The 14703-nt window shown below is 40.1% G+C and overlaps 1 protein-coding gene across 1 annotated transcript in view; it reads left to right on the plus strand.

Moving 5' to 3' along the window:
- The first annotated feature begins 820 nt into the window (after positions 1-820).
- Positions 821-14703, plus strand: part of LOC121951246 (neuropilin-1a-like) — a 90844-nt gene continuing 76961 nt past the window's right edge. Inside the window, exons 1-2 of the mRNA XM_042497511.2 lie at positions 821-1599; positions 2483-2657. Of these exons, the coding sequence (XP_042353445.2) occupies positions 1509-1599; positions 2483-2657 (266 nt within the window). The 5' untranslated portion in view covers positions 821-1508. The remainder of the gene's footprint in view (positions 1600-2482; positions 2658-14703) is intronic.

The following is a 14703-nucleotide window of genomic DNA, read 5'->3' on the forward strand; positions in this document are numbered from 1 at the left end:
TGTGCACATGAAACTCTAATTTGTGAAATGCTATGCATCATTCTTTATCATACAAGTGATCGTTCATCTTTGCAGTCAGCTCTGGCCTCTTTGTCCATCTTCAGCCTCTCTCAGTATGTTCATAATATCACCCTAAAGATAACCGAATGCTCTCCTATCATACTTCATCATTATGGCAGAGAGGCATATTGATTCTTTATTTAAGTAAAAATGGATAAAGGACAAAATCCATTTTTGTCTCATTTGAGACATAATAAATGAAGTGTCAGGTATCAGGACACTTTTTATTCATTTTGGAATAGATCACTATATAGACACAGTGCAAGTACAGTGAACCACCAAGATGAGTTTTGATATTTATGTGAAGCAATGCTGAAAATAATGCAACATATGCACAGTACAAATCACAATATATTTTGTAGTTTTTATATAATGTATTGGCACAACAGTCATGTATTTTCCATCTTTTGTCAGTTAACTGTTAACATCTGGCCAAAGCAATCCCTCCACAAACTACAATAGTCCCACTTTGGTGAATTGATAGAAGGTAAATATAACCCTGTTATTTATTTAAATTTTGCAAACACGACTATGACTTGCTGAAACAGATATCAATAATAATCTTGTTCATGAATGTTTTGGCCAATTCTCAGCATTTCAATCATCAGACAACCAAAAACGGTGTTTCATCACACTGAAAACGAAAGCATCTCTCTTGAATCCTTTCCTCCTCGGTTTGACAAAGCTCAGATGTGGACTCGCCTGCTTGGTGGACACTGCCCACACCTTGTACCACCACACTCACACGCCAGCGGCAGTTTGCGTGCGCAGTTCTCTTGCTCGCATGCGTCGGGAGCGCACAGAGGGCGCACCGGTGTCAGTTTTGCTCCAGCCCCTTGTAGCGGTCGGTTCGCTGCTGGATCCGCGCGCAGTGAGTGGCGTCTAGCAGCAGGAATTTGGGGAGTGGAAATTCCGCTGTTACTTTCACGGCTCGCGTCGTGTTGCTGACATTTGTGCTGTGACGGCCAGTCAGTCAGTCGCTGCGAGCGGAGAGAGGCGGAGAGAGAGCTGGACTGAAATAAGGAGTAAAAGATCTGGAGAGCAGCGCTCCGATGTTCCTCGCGACTGGTTTTCTCTGAATACCGGTTAACTACAGATTTGCCTTTTTTAAAATTTTCCACTTGGAGGTATCGATCCTGTTTTGCATCACAAGTGAGAGGTTTGATAAAGAATCGAGGGCGCACAGCTGCCACTTCTGGCGAGAGGATTTTTTCCTTTTGAACCGTCTTGTTTTCTGCTTTTGGATTATTTTTTATTTTTCCAGGAGATGGCAAGTTGTTCCCTGACAGACGCAGGGATCTGCTGCTGAAGCTCGCAGGATGCTGGGGACCCTACAACAACCAGATCTCTTACTTTGAGACAATCCTCGCTTATTTTTTTTCTTTTGGACGTAAACCCCCCTGGACGTTTTTCCTCCACCTCCTGTTTGATTTATTTTCTTTCACAGCATGTCTGTGTTGTACAATCTAAGGATGCGTAGTGGATTGCTATTGTTCCTTTTCACCCAAGTCATCTTGGTTGCTGCGTTGACTCAGACTGGTAGGTGTTGACTGCTTGTATGAATACATGTGGCTTGACAACAGGCGGCTTGGCTGAACATTGATCAATTTTGCATCATTTTGCACCATTGTTGCCTCTCACCTGTTAATGCCTCGGCTTTTCCTGTGAGAGCACGTCTGCAGGGGTTCAATTAAACCCCTTTGTACCACAATTACTCTAACAGATGCAAAGAATATACAAAATACCCCGCTAAAACGGAATATTTTTGGATTTTTTGCAAAACCAAAAGATGCACAAAGTCACTTAAAATCACTAAAAACTAACAGTTTGTTATCACACATACACACGAAGTCATTGTTAAGATTTCCTCGTTATAATGGACATATTACGCATTTTATGTGAAGTTCTTGAAGCGCTTCAGTCATTTAAAGACGCATTATGGAGCTTTTGCGCGCTTTGCCACTGAAGCTCGATCCAAGCAATTTCGTAAATCATTCATTGAGAAAATTAAATTTAATTATGCTGCCTGCTTGCAGGAGAAGCAGCAGCCCGCACACCTCACCTTCATGTGCGTAATCAGACCTTATGGCAGGGATGCAAAGGAACCCACCTCACTCTTTTCCACACCTTTTCTATAACATTGTTATCGGGGAGTTTATCACCTTGTAGAGGCTGATATAATTCCTGATGATGTGAATTTATAGTCACAATGTGTAGAGGCGCAGAAATCAGTGCTTTTCTGTCAACATGTTTTTGTTCTTCTGGTGGATATTTGGATTTATTGCGATCCCCAGCTGGAAGTCTTAGCAACCTCCTAATACACTTTAATTCTTTAAACTAAAATGTGCCACCCGTCACCATCTGACAAAGATACGGAAGTCAAATTCTCTTCACTAACTTTCTGCCTTCTTTTACGGTGCAGATAAATGCGGGGGGAATATAGAGATACACACCGCGGACTACCTGACCTCCCCGGGCTATCCCGGCGCCTACCCGCCCTCCCAGCAGTGTGTGTGGGTGATAACAGCCCCCGAGCCCGGCCAGAAGATCCTCATCAACTTCAATCCGCATTTTGATCTGGAGGACAGAGACTGCAAGTAAGAGTTCACTCTCTCTCTCTCTCTCTCTCTCTCTCTCTCTCTCTCTCTCTCTCTCTCTCTCTCTCTCTCTTTCTCTCTCTCAATCCTGCCTGGATACAGTGTGGAACTCTGCCACCTATTGGTCAAGGCTTTATATTTTCTCTCAGGGAGCTAGAGGTATGAAATATGGCACTGAAGCCACTGGAAATTACTTTGGAGGAAATGGTGTTTGATGGGTTTAGTAATTCATACTTGATAAGGAGGGTGGATGTCTTATGGCTTTTGTCTCTGCTTGGGTTTTTTGCAGGAATTTAGAGAGTAAACCAAGTGAAACTGCGTGCAGCAGCTTTTTATTGATGGAGTTTGCTCGTTGCAGGAATAGAGAAATGGTGTTTGCTTTTCATTTGGTGTCAGAGCTTACCTGTTTGTATTTGGGGGAGGAATGGAGTTTGTGGGGCTTTTTTGTTTGCAAGAATAGTCAAGGAAACGTCAAGGATCTAATTTAACTTCACAAATTGTTGGAAATGCTGCTGTCAGGTTTTTCAAAGTTTGAGGACGTTGAAAAAGACAAAAAGATGAGCAGATGTTTTTGTCTGCAGTTCTGGTTTCTGTATCTATCCCTGTTCATTCACCTTGTATTTTTTGCTACAGTCTGTTGCGTAATTGATCACCAGAAAATGAATTTGCAACAGTTTTTTATAACTGAATAAGTGTTCCTTTGTTGTCATTCTTCGGAGCAAAAAAGACAAACATTCACTGATCCCCAGGTTTTGTTTTAACATTAGGGAGGACACATATGAAGGAGGGGGTTTGTGGCTTCTCCACAAGACCATTTTGAGCGTCATTCACTTAATTTCCTGCATCTGGTGAATTTTTATGCAACAATTTTTTTTTTTGCACGAATATATGATGTAAATGTTTTTGATATGGCAAAATTAAAATCCCTTGATACTTTAATGCTTTTAATATTCTGCTGCTCCATCTGTGTCCAGAGTATGCTCTGCGCTCCGACAGGTGCAATGCATAACTGAATGGTTTATTCTAACAACACTCCTAATGAACAGTCCAGCTCCAAAAAATAGAAAAGCCATATGTGGAGGCAGATATTTGAATCGTGACAGGCTGCCACAAATAAATAAATATGTGGAAAACCCTGAAAGTTAAATTGATTGAGAAAAGAATTGTCACAAGAATTGAAAGCAAAACATAATATAGTCTTGTTTCCCATCACTAGCCTCTGCACTGGGCAGACAAGGGGTAGTTTTGGTCAGAAACTCTCTTTCACAACATTCATTTTCTACACAGACATTCAAACATACATCACAAATCATTCCTGCAGACATCTGATAACTCTTTCTTAGCATTACTGGACTAGACCTGTAAACAAGCACCCATGCACACACACACACACACACACACACACACACCCTTTACCCCCTCTCCATGACCCAGAGACACACATTTGATTGTGTGCGTCCACACAACAGCCCATGTGTTGCTCTCTTCCATAAATAAGCCTGTTTTTATGTCGGCTCCTCTGTCTTTTTTAAAAGCTCCATAAACGGCTCCTGTGTAAATCACGGCCGGCTGTCCAGCGCCGTCCCCCAGATGGGGTCCTCCAATACTATTGGATCATGTTTCACCACCGAGGGACTAATAAACCACAAGGACATTAGAACCACTCCGGACAGATAGTGGCTATTGTGTGTTTTTCAGTGGATTACACACCTTTCTCTGTGTTATAAGTTCAGGAAAAAAGCTTTCTTCAGGAAAACCTCATTGTGCAGTGACCCTATTTTGTATGGTAACCCAGGGAGCAGTAAAAGTATGTAATAATGCTGTTTAACTACTTAATGAAATGTAGTAAATCTTGGTAATAAAATTTTAGCAAGTGGTTGGCAGTGTTGTACACCACCAACAGAGTATTATTGTCAGCTTAAATTACTTTTCCACAGGTTAATGTGCAGGATTAGAGCAGTGGTAAAGTAAAATATTACGGTTTAATCAGCGTTAAGCATGTGCTTTAACATTTTAGTGATATGTTCAAATCCAATGAGGGAACGGATAGGTTTCTTACATCTGACAGGAGGGTTTTCAAGACTTAGGATGTGCAAATTGATCTCTATATGCATCTAAAAAGGCTCATTGCCCATGAACCCTTTATCTTTGTGATGGACTGTTGACTCTGGCTACACACACCTAATTCCACTTCTTAGTTAATGTGCAGTCAAGAGACGCATTTCCACATTAAGATTGACATGCCTCCACTGCCACAGGATTCAAACTTGTGACCATTCAACAGCCCGGCCACCCTGCAGCCACCTCAACATGTCATTTGGCTGTTTTCTTAGGGGGGCTCCGTTTTGCTTGAATTGGTTTCATTATTTGTTGTGTGAGTTTATGTTGGATGATGATAGGGTGCAGCTCATAGCTCTCTGACTTGGCAGGAGCAGTGTTGTTTTTGGGAACAAGTCAAGTGTTCGAAATATGCCCATTGAGGGAGGGGGGCCTTAAGCCTTTGGCGAGACCACAGTCCCACTTAAATGTTTCTTTGGATGATATTTAAGAGTTTCATTTCAGTGTTTGATGTCACCAGGCTCAGCGTCAGCTCCAGAATGTGATACTCTGGTCAGTGAGGACATGATTAGAAACAGCAACAGAATGTAACGTTTTACCGCAGATTTGAAGTTTTAAGGGTTGTGCATTAATCTCTGCCAGAAGACCAGCTTTCAATTAGGAGACACACTGAAGGCCCTGAATCCCTATCAGTTCCAGTTCTGACTCTTGACCTCTAATATTTCCTCTGGCAGAAGTGATAAAATGTAAATCTATAGTAGAGCTGAAACTACTTGTCAATTTATTGATTAGGCAGTTACAAGAAAATTAATCTTCAACTAGTCTGACAACTAAATAGTCTTTTTTTTTTTTACTCCACAGTGTCCAAAATTCTTGATTCAAGCTTCTCAGGGATAGAGCTGCAACAATAAATTGGTTAATCATGTTGTTAAGTATTAAATATATCGCCAACTAGTTTGCTAACCAATTATTGTTTTTTAAGGTCCAAATTCTCTGACTCCAGCTATGTAACAGTGATTTTTATTTTTTCTGGTTTCTTCACTCCGCTGACAGTAAACTGAATGTCTTTGTGTTGTGGACAAAACAAGACATTTGATGATGTCTTCTTGGGCCTTGGAAAACACCAATTGGTTCTTTATATCATTTTCTGAGATTTTACAGACGATTAATAAGCGATTAACCCAGAAAATAACCAATAGATTAATTGGCAACAAAAATAACCATTAGTTGCAGTCCTACTTGAGCATGTGGTTTATCTGGGTTTCTCTGTTTCATGTTATTGTAAACTGAACATCTTTGGGTTCTGAGCTGTTGGACTTTATAAAATGACACTTTGTAAAATTTTGAATGGCATTTTTAACCACTTTCTGACATTTCCTTTGATGCAAGCCAAACTATTGTTTGCTGATTGTTGCATCAGCAAAAATCAGCAAATTAATCAATACTTTTTAAAAAAAAATGGTTTGCAGTCTTTAGTAAAGTGTGTGCCTCCGAAAGTTTAAGTAAAGCTCACATACTAAAATTAAACATCTAATCAACAACAGCAAGAAATACTTAAGGTTAATTTGCGATTGTTTTCACTATAGTTACATTTTGCATTTATTTTAATAAAATCTTAAAACAATGAAATGTCAGAAAATAGTGAAAAAGGCCCAGCACAATTTTCAAGAGCACAAGGCATCATCTTAAAAAAGGGTGGCTTGTTTTTTTCACCAACCAACAGTTTAAAAGCAGCAAATCCCCATTTTTAAAAACTGAAACCAGCAAATGTTTGGTATATTTATCCATCCCCTGCCTGCTAAATGCCTGGCTAATTGTGTCATCTTTAGATAAATATTAATATAACATGATATAAATGTGTATTTTGCTTTGCTGCTCTTATGCAGTAACCCTCATAGTGACTGAGCTTGTTTGGGTTCAGTGTCTTTAGGGAAATCAAGCCAGAGGCCTTTAGTTAACAGGATCATTTTAATAGCACTCTACTATCCTACATCTTTAATTGAAATATATTCTCCTGTTTTAAATTTATTGTTGGAATGACACTCCCCCCCCTCCTCCTTCATCAGATAGCCTGTCGCCGCTTGCCCATTTCTCCCAGTTCCATAATTAAATTACTGGACCAAAATGGAACTAACATGTTCCCGTGCTGTGAAACATGTCTGCACTTAACCAGCCAAACAAAGAAGCAATAGCAGTGGCGTCCACAACCAAACACAGACTATGTTTCTGACATCTGTGTGACAAAATATCTGCCCTGTGCTCCCTCATGACCAGGGGTTTGTAATTATGATCCCTAATTACAGCATTTTAAAAATACATATTTTTGCAGACGGGAAATGTTTCTTGCTTGTGTGACTATGAAGGAGGAAACTTTTGTACTAAAATTAGAGGATCCACCAGTTTGGAAACAATGAAAAATTTCACTGAAAAACAATATGTCAAAGAGGGAGTGTAGCTTTATGTCATGAGAGAAGTAACACAAAAAAATGAAGTTCCCCCCAAAAAATACACAGTAGTATCTTTCAGGGTCAACTTGGAGGTTAAATGGATTAATTTGTGGTTCACAAGGCCTTCAGAAGCTTCTGTAAAACAGACAGTCTGGGTGATAAATCCAACGACAACCTTTTACTTCCACAAACTCTCAAGTGACACAATCTGCGCTCACTGAACAGACGTTGGTTTAGACAAGAACCAGTAACACTTTTGTTCAGACACACCAAGATCCATCGGCTCTGCCTCCGTAGCCAATCTGGAGCGGCACCAGAACAAGTCTTGTCTCACGTCCACGTCTGAAATAGCGTGGCCGACAAAGTGAATCCCTGCGGAGCGCGGTAAAATAGAGCAGAGGCATGGGTAAGGAACATGCGTCGGTGGTGAGATAATTTGGGACATCTTTTTAAGAGTTGGCTGAACTGTTTCCTCCTACATGAGGCTGTACTGGCACAGTCTTCACCTCACACATACAACACACACACACACACACAACACACACATAACAGCCTAACTTCCTGTCACTTATAGTATGTACGCACCAGCTTTTGATGTTGCATCTTGGGCTTGTGGGTTCATACGCGGTCCGAAGGGTTATAGAATGTTTTGATGAGTATGAAATAATGTGAAAAATACACTTTGACCTTTACAGTCAACAAATCTCAATCCGTCTGAACACCTATGATATAAAAGTAGATACAGCAAAGACATTACATCGCTCCTTGACTGAATAACTGCAATGTCTTGGCCATCCCATGATACTAAGTCATGTGTGAGAGTGAATTTTGTCTTAAAGCCCTCTCCTCCCAAAAGCACATTTTATGCTGAAACCTGACTCTCAAAGAGGAAGACTTTGAATTTCAGTGTAATAGAAAGACCATTTGTTCCTTAGTATATGTCCTGATTAGTTAAGTCCACAATTAATCAGGGGGAAAAAGTGTCCTCAAGCAGAGTCACAGTCACAGGACCGACATCCGACAGCCTGGAGTTGTCACATGAATGGAAACACATACTGTACTTCGAAGGCACTTGCGTGGGTCTAAGTGTCTACGTGTGGGGGCTGTGTTGTTTACAAAGTCAGTGTGGATTTTGTTTTTCAAACACTGCATGTCTTACTTGGCTGATCATGAAAAAACCAAGCATTCTTGAATTATTTGAAATACACAGCATTTCAGTTAAGTTGTGGTAAAAACATGGATGGATGCATACTTTGACGATAATGGATGGATGGGAGTGTCAATAGATGGACTGGTGGATAGATCAATGAATTGATTGCATATTGGATGGATAGATGGAGGGATGACAGGCTGCTGTAGATGGATGGATCTGCAAATGGATGGATGAATGTAAAGACGGGTCGATGGATGGAAGGAAGGACTTATTGTTGGATGATATGGAAGAGTGGCAGGACAGATGAATGAATCAACAGATTGATGGATGGATGGATGGATGGATGAAATTAATTTGGATGGAAGGATTTGGGGGTGAATGGACGTATTGATTGCTGGACATTTAGATGATAGATTGAAGGATGATGGATAATGAATGGATGAACCCCAAGATAGATGATGGATGGATTGCAAGATGATGGATAGACCTATGGTGGGACAGAAAAATGAATCAAGAGATGGCTGGAAGGATTGCTGGATGATAATGGATGGATGATTGGATGAATTTGTGGATGACGGGTAGAATGATGGCTGAACAAAGGGCTAACACAAAGAGATCGATGGGTGATCAGATGAAGGAATGGATGTATTGCTGAGTGATAGAATTGTAGGACAGATGTATGAATCATCATTTGGCTAGAGGTAGGGATGCACAATACTGGATTTTGCCACTATCCGATATGCCAATATTTTCTTGGCTGATTGCACATGCCGATACATGCAGGTTTTACCATCAAGTCTCTCCTGTAGTGGAATTAACATATTATGCCTACTGTTTTCCAAGATTGCCCACTGGTGGAAGATGCACATTTAAAATACAATGATTTTCAAAATGCACATATTCATTGGGAAAATACTAGTTTAACCCAGACTTCATGTAAAACATGCCATATTTATTCTGATGTAACAATTTTTAAACAAAACTGTAAATTTCCTCCCACTTTAACATGTTCTGACGCTGCTCTCCCCTAAGACAATCCTGATAATAGCCAAAACAAGGGCACATCAGACCTATTTCAACAATTTTTAAGTTGCATATTAAAGTGTCTTCTCGTCAGCCTGTTGTATCAGCAGAAAAGATCAATTCAGTTTGATGCTGATATTTTATTTTTAAGTCGTTACCTGCAGATACAGATGACATGCCAATGTTATTGTGCATCCCTAGCTGGAGGGGTTATCGAATGGAAGGATGGCCTTGTGAATGAACGGATGCACAGTTAGATAAACTTAAATTCCCACGACATTCCTGATGTCCTCTCATTGTAAAAGTGCAAAACAAGATCTGCTCTCGTCTTGTGTTTGTGCCACAGCACAAATATTCTGATGAATCTCAGCCTTTATGTAGCTTTACACTGACGCATTATTTCAGCAGTGGTCCTTTGCTCAGCATTTAGTCTGACTTTGCCAGATTCAAAGAAAATAAAAGCAGCCCTTCCAGATGGTTGTATTTTTCAGTTCCACAGCCGCCACACAAAATGGGAGACTAAATGTGCTGCTGTCACAGATCGGTTAGCCTGTGGCTCGCTTCCAAAGAAACTTAAGGCGTGAGCCTTTAAAAATAATTTGGTTGTTTGTTCTGTGTTTTGCAGTGATGTGTTCTCTCTATTTGTTACTTTGAAGAACAAAACAGCCATGAGAACTAGGTCAATGACAGATGGATATTTGTTTTCTTGTTTGTACTCTGAATAAGCAATTGTCCTTTCTTATGCAACATAATTCCCTTTTTTGTGTCTGTATTAACAAATTTGTAATTTTTCATATACAGAAAATATTCACAAAAGCACAGCTATTAATAATCCTTTGAGCTCTGTTCAGTTTCTTACTCCACAGCTATTTTAAAAAAATTAGAGGTATTACCAATTTCTGCAGAAGAGATGAAAACACTCTCAGGGTTTAAAAATGGTGAAAGAACAGAATCACAGATCTACAGATCTCTCCCTTTCATCACGCCATCTTTGCTTTCCAAAATTACTCCAATCCCTATGTTGCAATGGGGTCTCAGTCTGGGAGTCCCTCCTGCTGAGTTTAAAGTAGTCAAACAGAGGACATTGGTTTAATCGTTGAATTCCTCCTGGTTATTGTGTGTGATCCACACAGAGCTTGAAATATTAAAGGAATGAGGGAACAAAAAAGAACTGGAAAATAAAGAGGAAAGAGAGGGGTGGAGAGAGAGAGAGAGAGAGAGAGCGGGAAGGTACAGAGCGCGACAAAGGGCTTCAGGGTGCTTGGCATGGTCAGTCTCATCCTGACCTCAGTGACAGACTTCTCGCTGTCTCTCTTCCTCCTCCACCCTCAGGCTGTTCTGTCGCTTTTTTTTCATCCCGTCAACCTCCCGCACAATCACTTTCTCTCTCTCTCTCCCTCCTCACACTCTCCTCTCTCGCTCTGAACTCCATGTGCACTCATCATGTTTTCATCTAATTTTTCCCTCTGCTCGCCGTCTTGCTCTCCACTATTTGTATTAATAATGGTGAACTTTTCGCTGCGAACAGCCCAAACTCTTGGCTGAATTTAATAAAGACTACAAAATGATGACTGAACAAATTATATCTACAGCTGCTGTTTCTGTGGTTTATATCTGAATCACATTATCAGCAAAGACTGTTTGAAACATTAGTGGTGTAAGAATAAGCTTAAAGAATGAGTGGCTAAAGGTACTTTATAAAGTTACTCAGTTAAGTAACTGACGCTTAGCATTCCAATGAAATCATCACCAATAGGCTGTCTACTCTCCTTTTAGGCTGACTCTGTTTTGGTCTCTAGCAACTTCTGAAAAAACTAAATGGGTCTTTAGTAGGGCTTCCCCTTGAAAGCTGGAGATTCAAATCATCAGTTGGAGACCCTTAAGTCAACTGAGATAGATGGTTTTGTTTGGCAGACTTTGCTGCAGTGTGAGTGCTCTTGACTGTCTCACTACTCTTCGGAAGCAGCTGCAGCGGACACAAAGGGGGAGATCTTTGCACTGTAAGGCTTCACGATAACATTATCTTTGTACTTCTGCTTAGAGGTAGTGAATTTAAGGGTTACAGCAACTTAATATGACGTAGTCTCTGGGAACATAATTCCCTTTTTTGTGTCTGTATTAACAAATTTGTAATTTTTCATATACAGAAAATATTCACAAAAGCACAGCTATTAATAATCCTTTGAGCTCTGTTCAGTTTCTTACTCCACAGCTATTTTAAAAAAAATTAGAGGTATTACCAATTTCTGCAGAAGAGATGAAAACACTCTCAGGGTTTAAAAATGGTGAAAGAACAGAATCACAGATCTACAGATCTCTCCCTTTCATCACGCCATCTTTGCTTTCCGAAATTACTACAATCCCTATGTTGCAATGGGGTCTCAGTCTGGGAGTCCCTCCTGCTGAGTTTAAAGTAGTCAAACAGAGGACATTGGTTTAATCGTTGAATTCCTCCTGGTTATTGTGTGTGATCCACACAGAGCTTGAAATATTAAAGAAATAAGGGAACAAAAAAGAACTGGAAAATAAAGAGGAAAGAGAGGGGTGGAGAGAGAGAGAGAGGGAAGGTACAGAGCGCGACAAAGGGCTTACAGCAATTTAATATGACGTAGTCTCTGGCGTCTGTTTGACATTCATTCTCAGCAACAAAAAGAAATGTAGTTACCCATTTGTTATCCGTTTTTAGCGCCATTAGCTTCTTCACTATATTACATGAATGTCGCTGTCACACTGAAATTCCTGCTTAGCCCCATTTAAACTGTAAAACTTTGTATGGAAAAAAAAAACCCAAAACCTGAATTGCCTGATATTCATATGACTGACATAATTCTGAGTCCGGTACAGCCCTAGTTTTTAGCTGCTAAATGCTGCACTGTTGTCACCAGGTCACAAACTATGTCTGTTAGGTTTGGTTGGGTAGAGTGGATTTATCAGAACTTTTTGGTTGAAGAAAAGCTGCCTGCCTCGTCCTAACGTTGAAGAGAACCTGAACCAAAAATGTTAACTGCTCCTGACCTAAATTTTTGTAATCTTGTTTACAGTGTCATTACATTCATCCATTAGCTATGGGCCATGAGACTAGTTAGCAAGTTCAAGATAGCAGTCAACAACCAAGACCTTTTGCGTTTTTAGCTTTAGAAATAGAAATAGCTATAGAAATCCATTTTAGCATTAAAAGTTTGATTTAATTAATGCCACATTTTGCTATGCTGGGTTGATCAAATTATCCCTTTTTTACAGCCTTGTATATCCCTTTAATTCACTGTTGTAGTCAAACTGACCCAGCTGGCCACCAATGTCATTAGATGGAAACTAAAAAGTACTGTAAAAATTATTACCTCTGTTCGGATGAACTACACATTCAAGCAATTTGAAACATTTTATGATGCATCTTCAGTTATCACAGAACTTGTAAGATATCTTGATCCCAAAAATCAGTGTTAAAAAGTTCAGAAAGTATCTATTAAATAATTTAATCTACAGTTTTTACCATTAATAGATCAGAGTAAGAATAGAGTTCAAACATTTGCCAACTTTCACCAGCTGACTCTTGTCTCTCAGCAGCAAATATTTGTCTAATGGAAGGAAGGGTGAACTTTGAATCCTGCTATTGTTTCTTTTATGCAACTCTACATTGTTTGGATTTGCTTTTCTAAACAATTTTAGACACAAACTGTTCATACCATCAACTAACACATTCAGAGCCCACACAGTCAAAGGCAGAATGAATAAGAACATACTTTATACATGTACAGGCACACACACACACACACACACACACACACACACACACACACACACACACACACACACTACAAAACTAGCAAAATACTGCATGTGTAATCAGACCTATTGTGGATTCCCTGCTCATCAGTGAGTCGCCCATAAACACACACACTTGTGCACACACACTCACACTTTCACACAAATGAAAACACATGTCAGATTAGATCCTTAACGAGCAGATTAACGAGGAGAGAGTTCGGCAGAGGGGGGAGAGGGGGAAACCCGGTTAGCAACGTCACACACACGCACAGCTGCAATCCCAGGATTTACAGGATGCACTCACTGATACACTCCAGATGTCCCAAAAGCAATGTACACACTCTTATGCACAACAGGGGGGCATCAGAGTAAACAGTTGGATTTTACAGTGACGATAAAGCTTGTTTTGAACAGTTTTCTGCCGTTATCTCGTATTAAAGCTCAACATATTTAAATCCACTGCGAGCATGGGATGTACAGTAGGCATGGAAATGAGAGAGATGAGTGAACGGATGGATTGTTGGATTGGTTGGTTGAATACGTTTGGTGTATTTATCCAGCGGCACAGGCATTTAATGTGATGATGGTTGGACATGGCTACTTTTAAGTCTTCAAGTCTTAAGGAGTTCTCAGGCTCAGTCTTGATCCGCACTGTCCTTTTTTTTTCATGCAGAAGAATCCTTCAGAAATGTCGATCACAACACTGTACACCATCTTCACATTCCTGAAAAATGCACATTTTTTGGTAAGCACAGGGTCCTGATCCCACATGAAAGGGAGGAAAATTCGTAACGCCTTGGTGCCTGGCGTGTCTTAACACCGCAGCAACTTCAGAGGAGAAATTCATAACAATGCAGGCATTCACCAGATGTGTATTTTCAGTGTGAAGCTTGTTCTTGGGATAAAACATTTTTAGACTGTCTGTACTCTTATGTACCCATTGCCAAAAATGACAGTAACATGACACCAATGATGTTCAACTTCAAGTTTGTGAAGCACTTGGCTTTCACGTTTGGTTTGGGCTCCAAGGGAATCTGCTTCAGACTGTTTTTTCCTGAGCTACATCAGCTTTCACACCTCAGCGAGGCTCTGAGGGAAAACAGCTTCAGGTCCAGGAAAACCTGTCCAATAGGCTGAAGTGTGAAAATGGCCTCACATGAACTTTAACGTGACTGAGATAAATCTCTAAACTCACTGTTTTATAGGGATTCAAGATGTTTGTCACAACTTTGCCTACAGTTTTTACTGTGGATGGATGGATGGATGGATGGATGGATGGATGGATGGATGGATGGATTCTCCTCTCATTCATGGATTTGTTCTGATCAGCTCTGAATGGATTTACAGATCAGTTATCCACTCTGCGGGTCACAAACTGCTGCTGAGGAAAAAATAGTTTAGATGGATGGATAGATCAATAGATAGATAGATCGATCGATAGATAGATAGATAGATAGATAGATAGATAGATAGACAAAAAAGCCTTGACCTACTTCTTTCTCTGGGAAATGCAACCCACATGTTTCTGAGAGTCCCAGAAGTCACAAGACACCATAAAAATTCGAGTAATCCACCAAATATAAATGACTGTGACTTCATT

The sequence above is a fragment of the Plectropomus leopardus genome, chromosome 12 (assembly GCF_026936395.1).
Source record: "Plectropomus leopardus strain MGB_pleo_1.0 chromosome 12, ASM2693639v1, whole genome shotgun sequence".
Lineage (NCBI taxonomy): Eukaryota > Metazoa > Chordata > Actinopteri > Perciformes > Serranidae > Plectropomus > Plectropomus leopardus.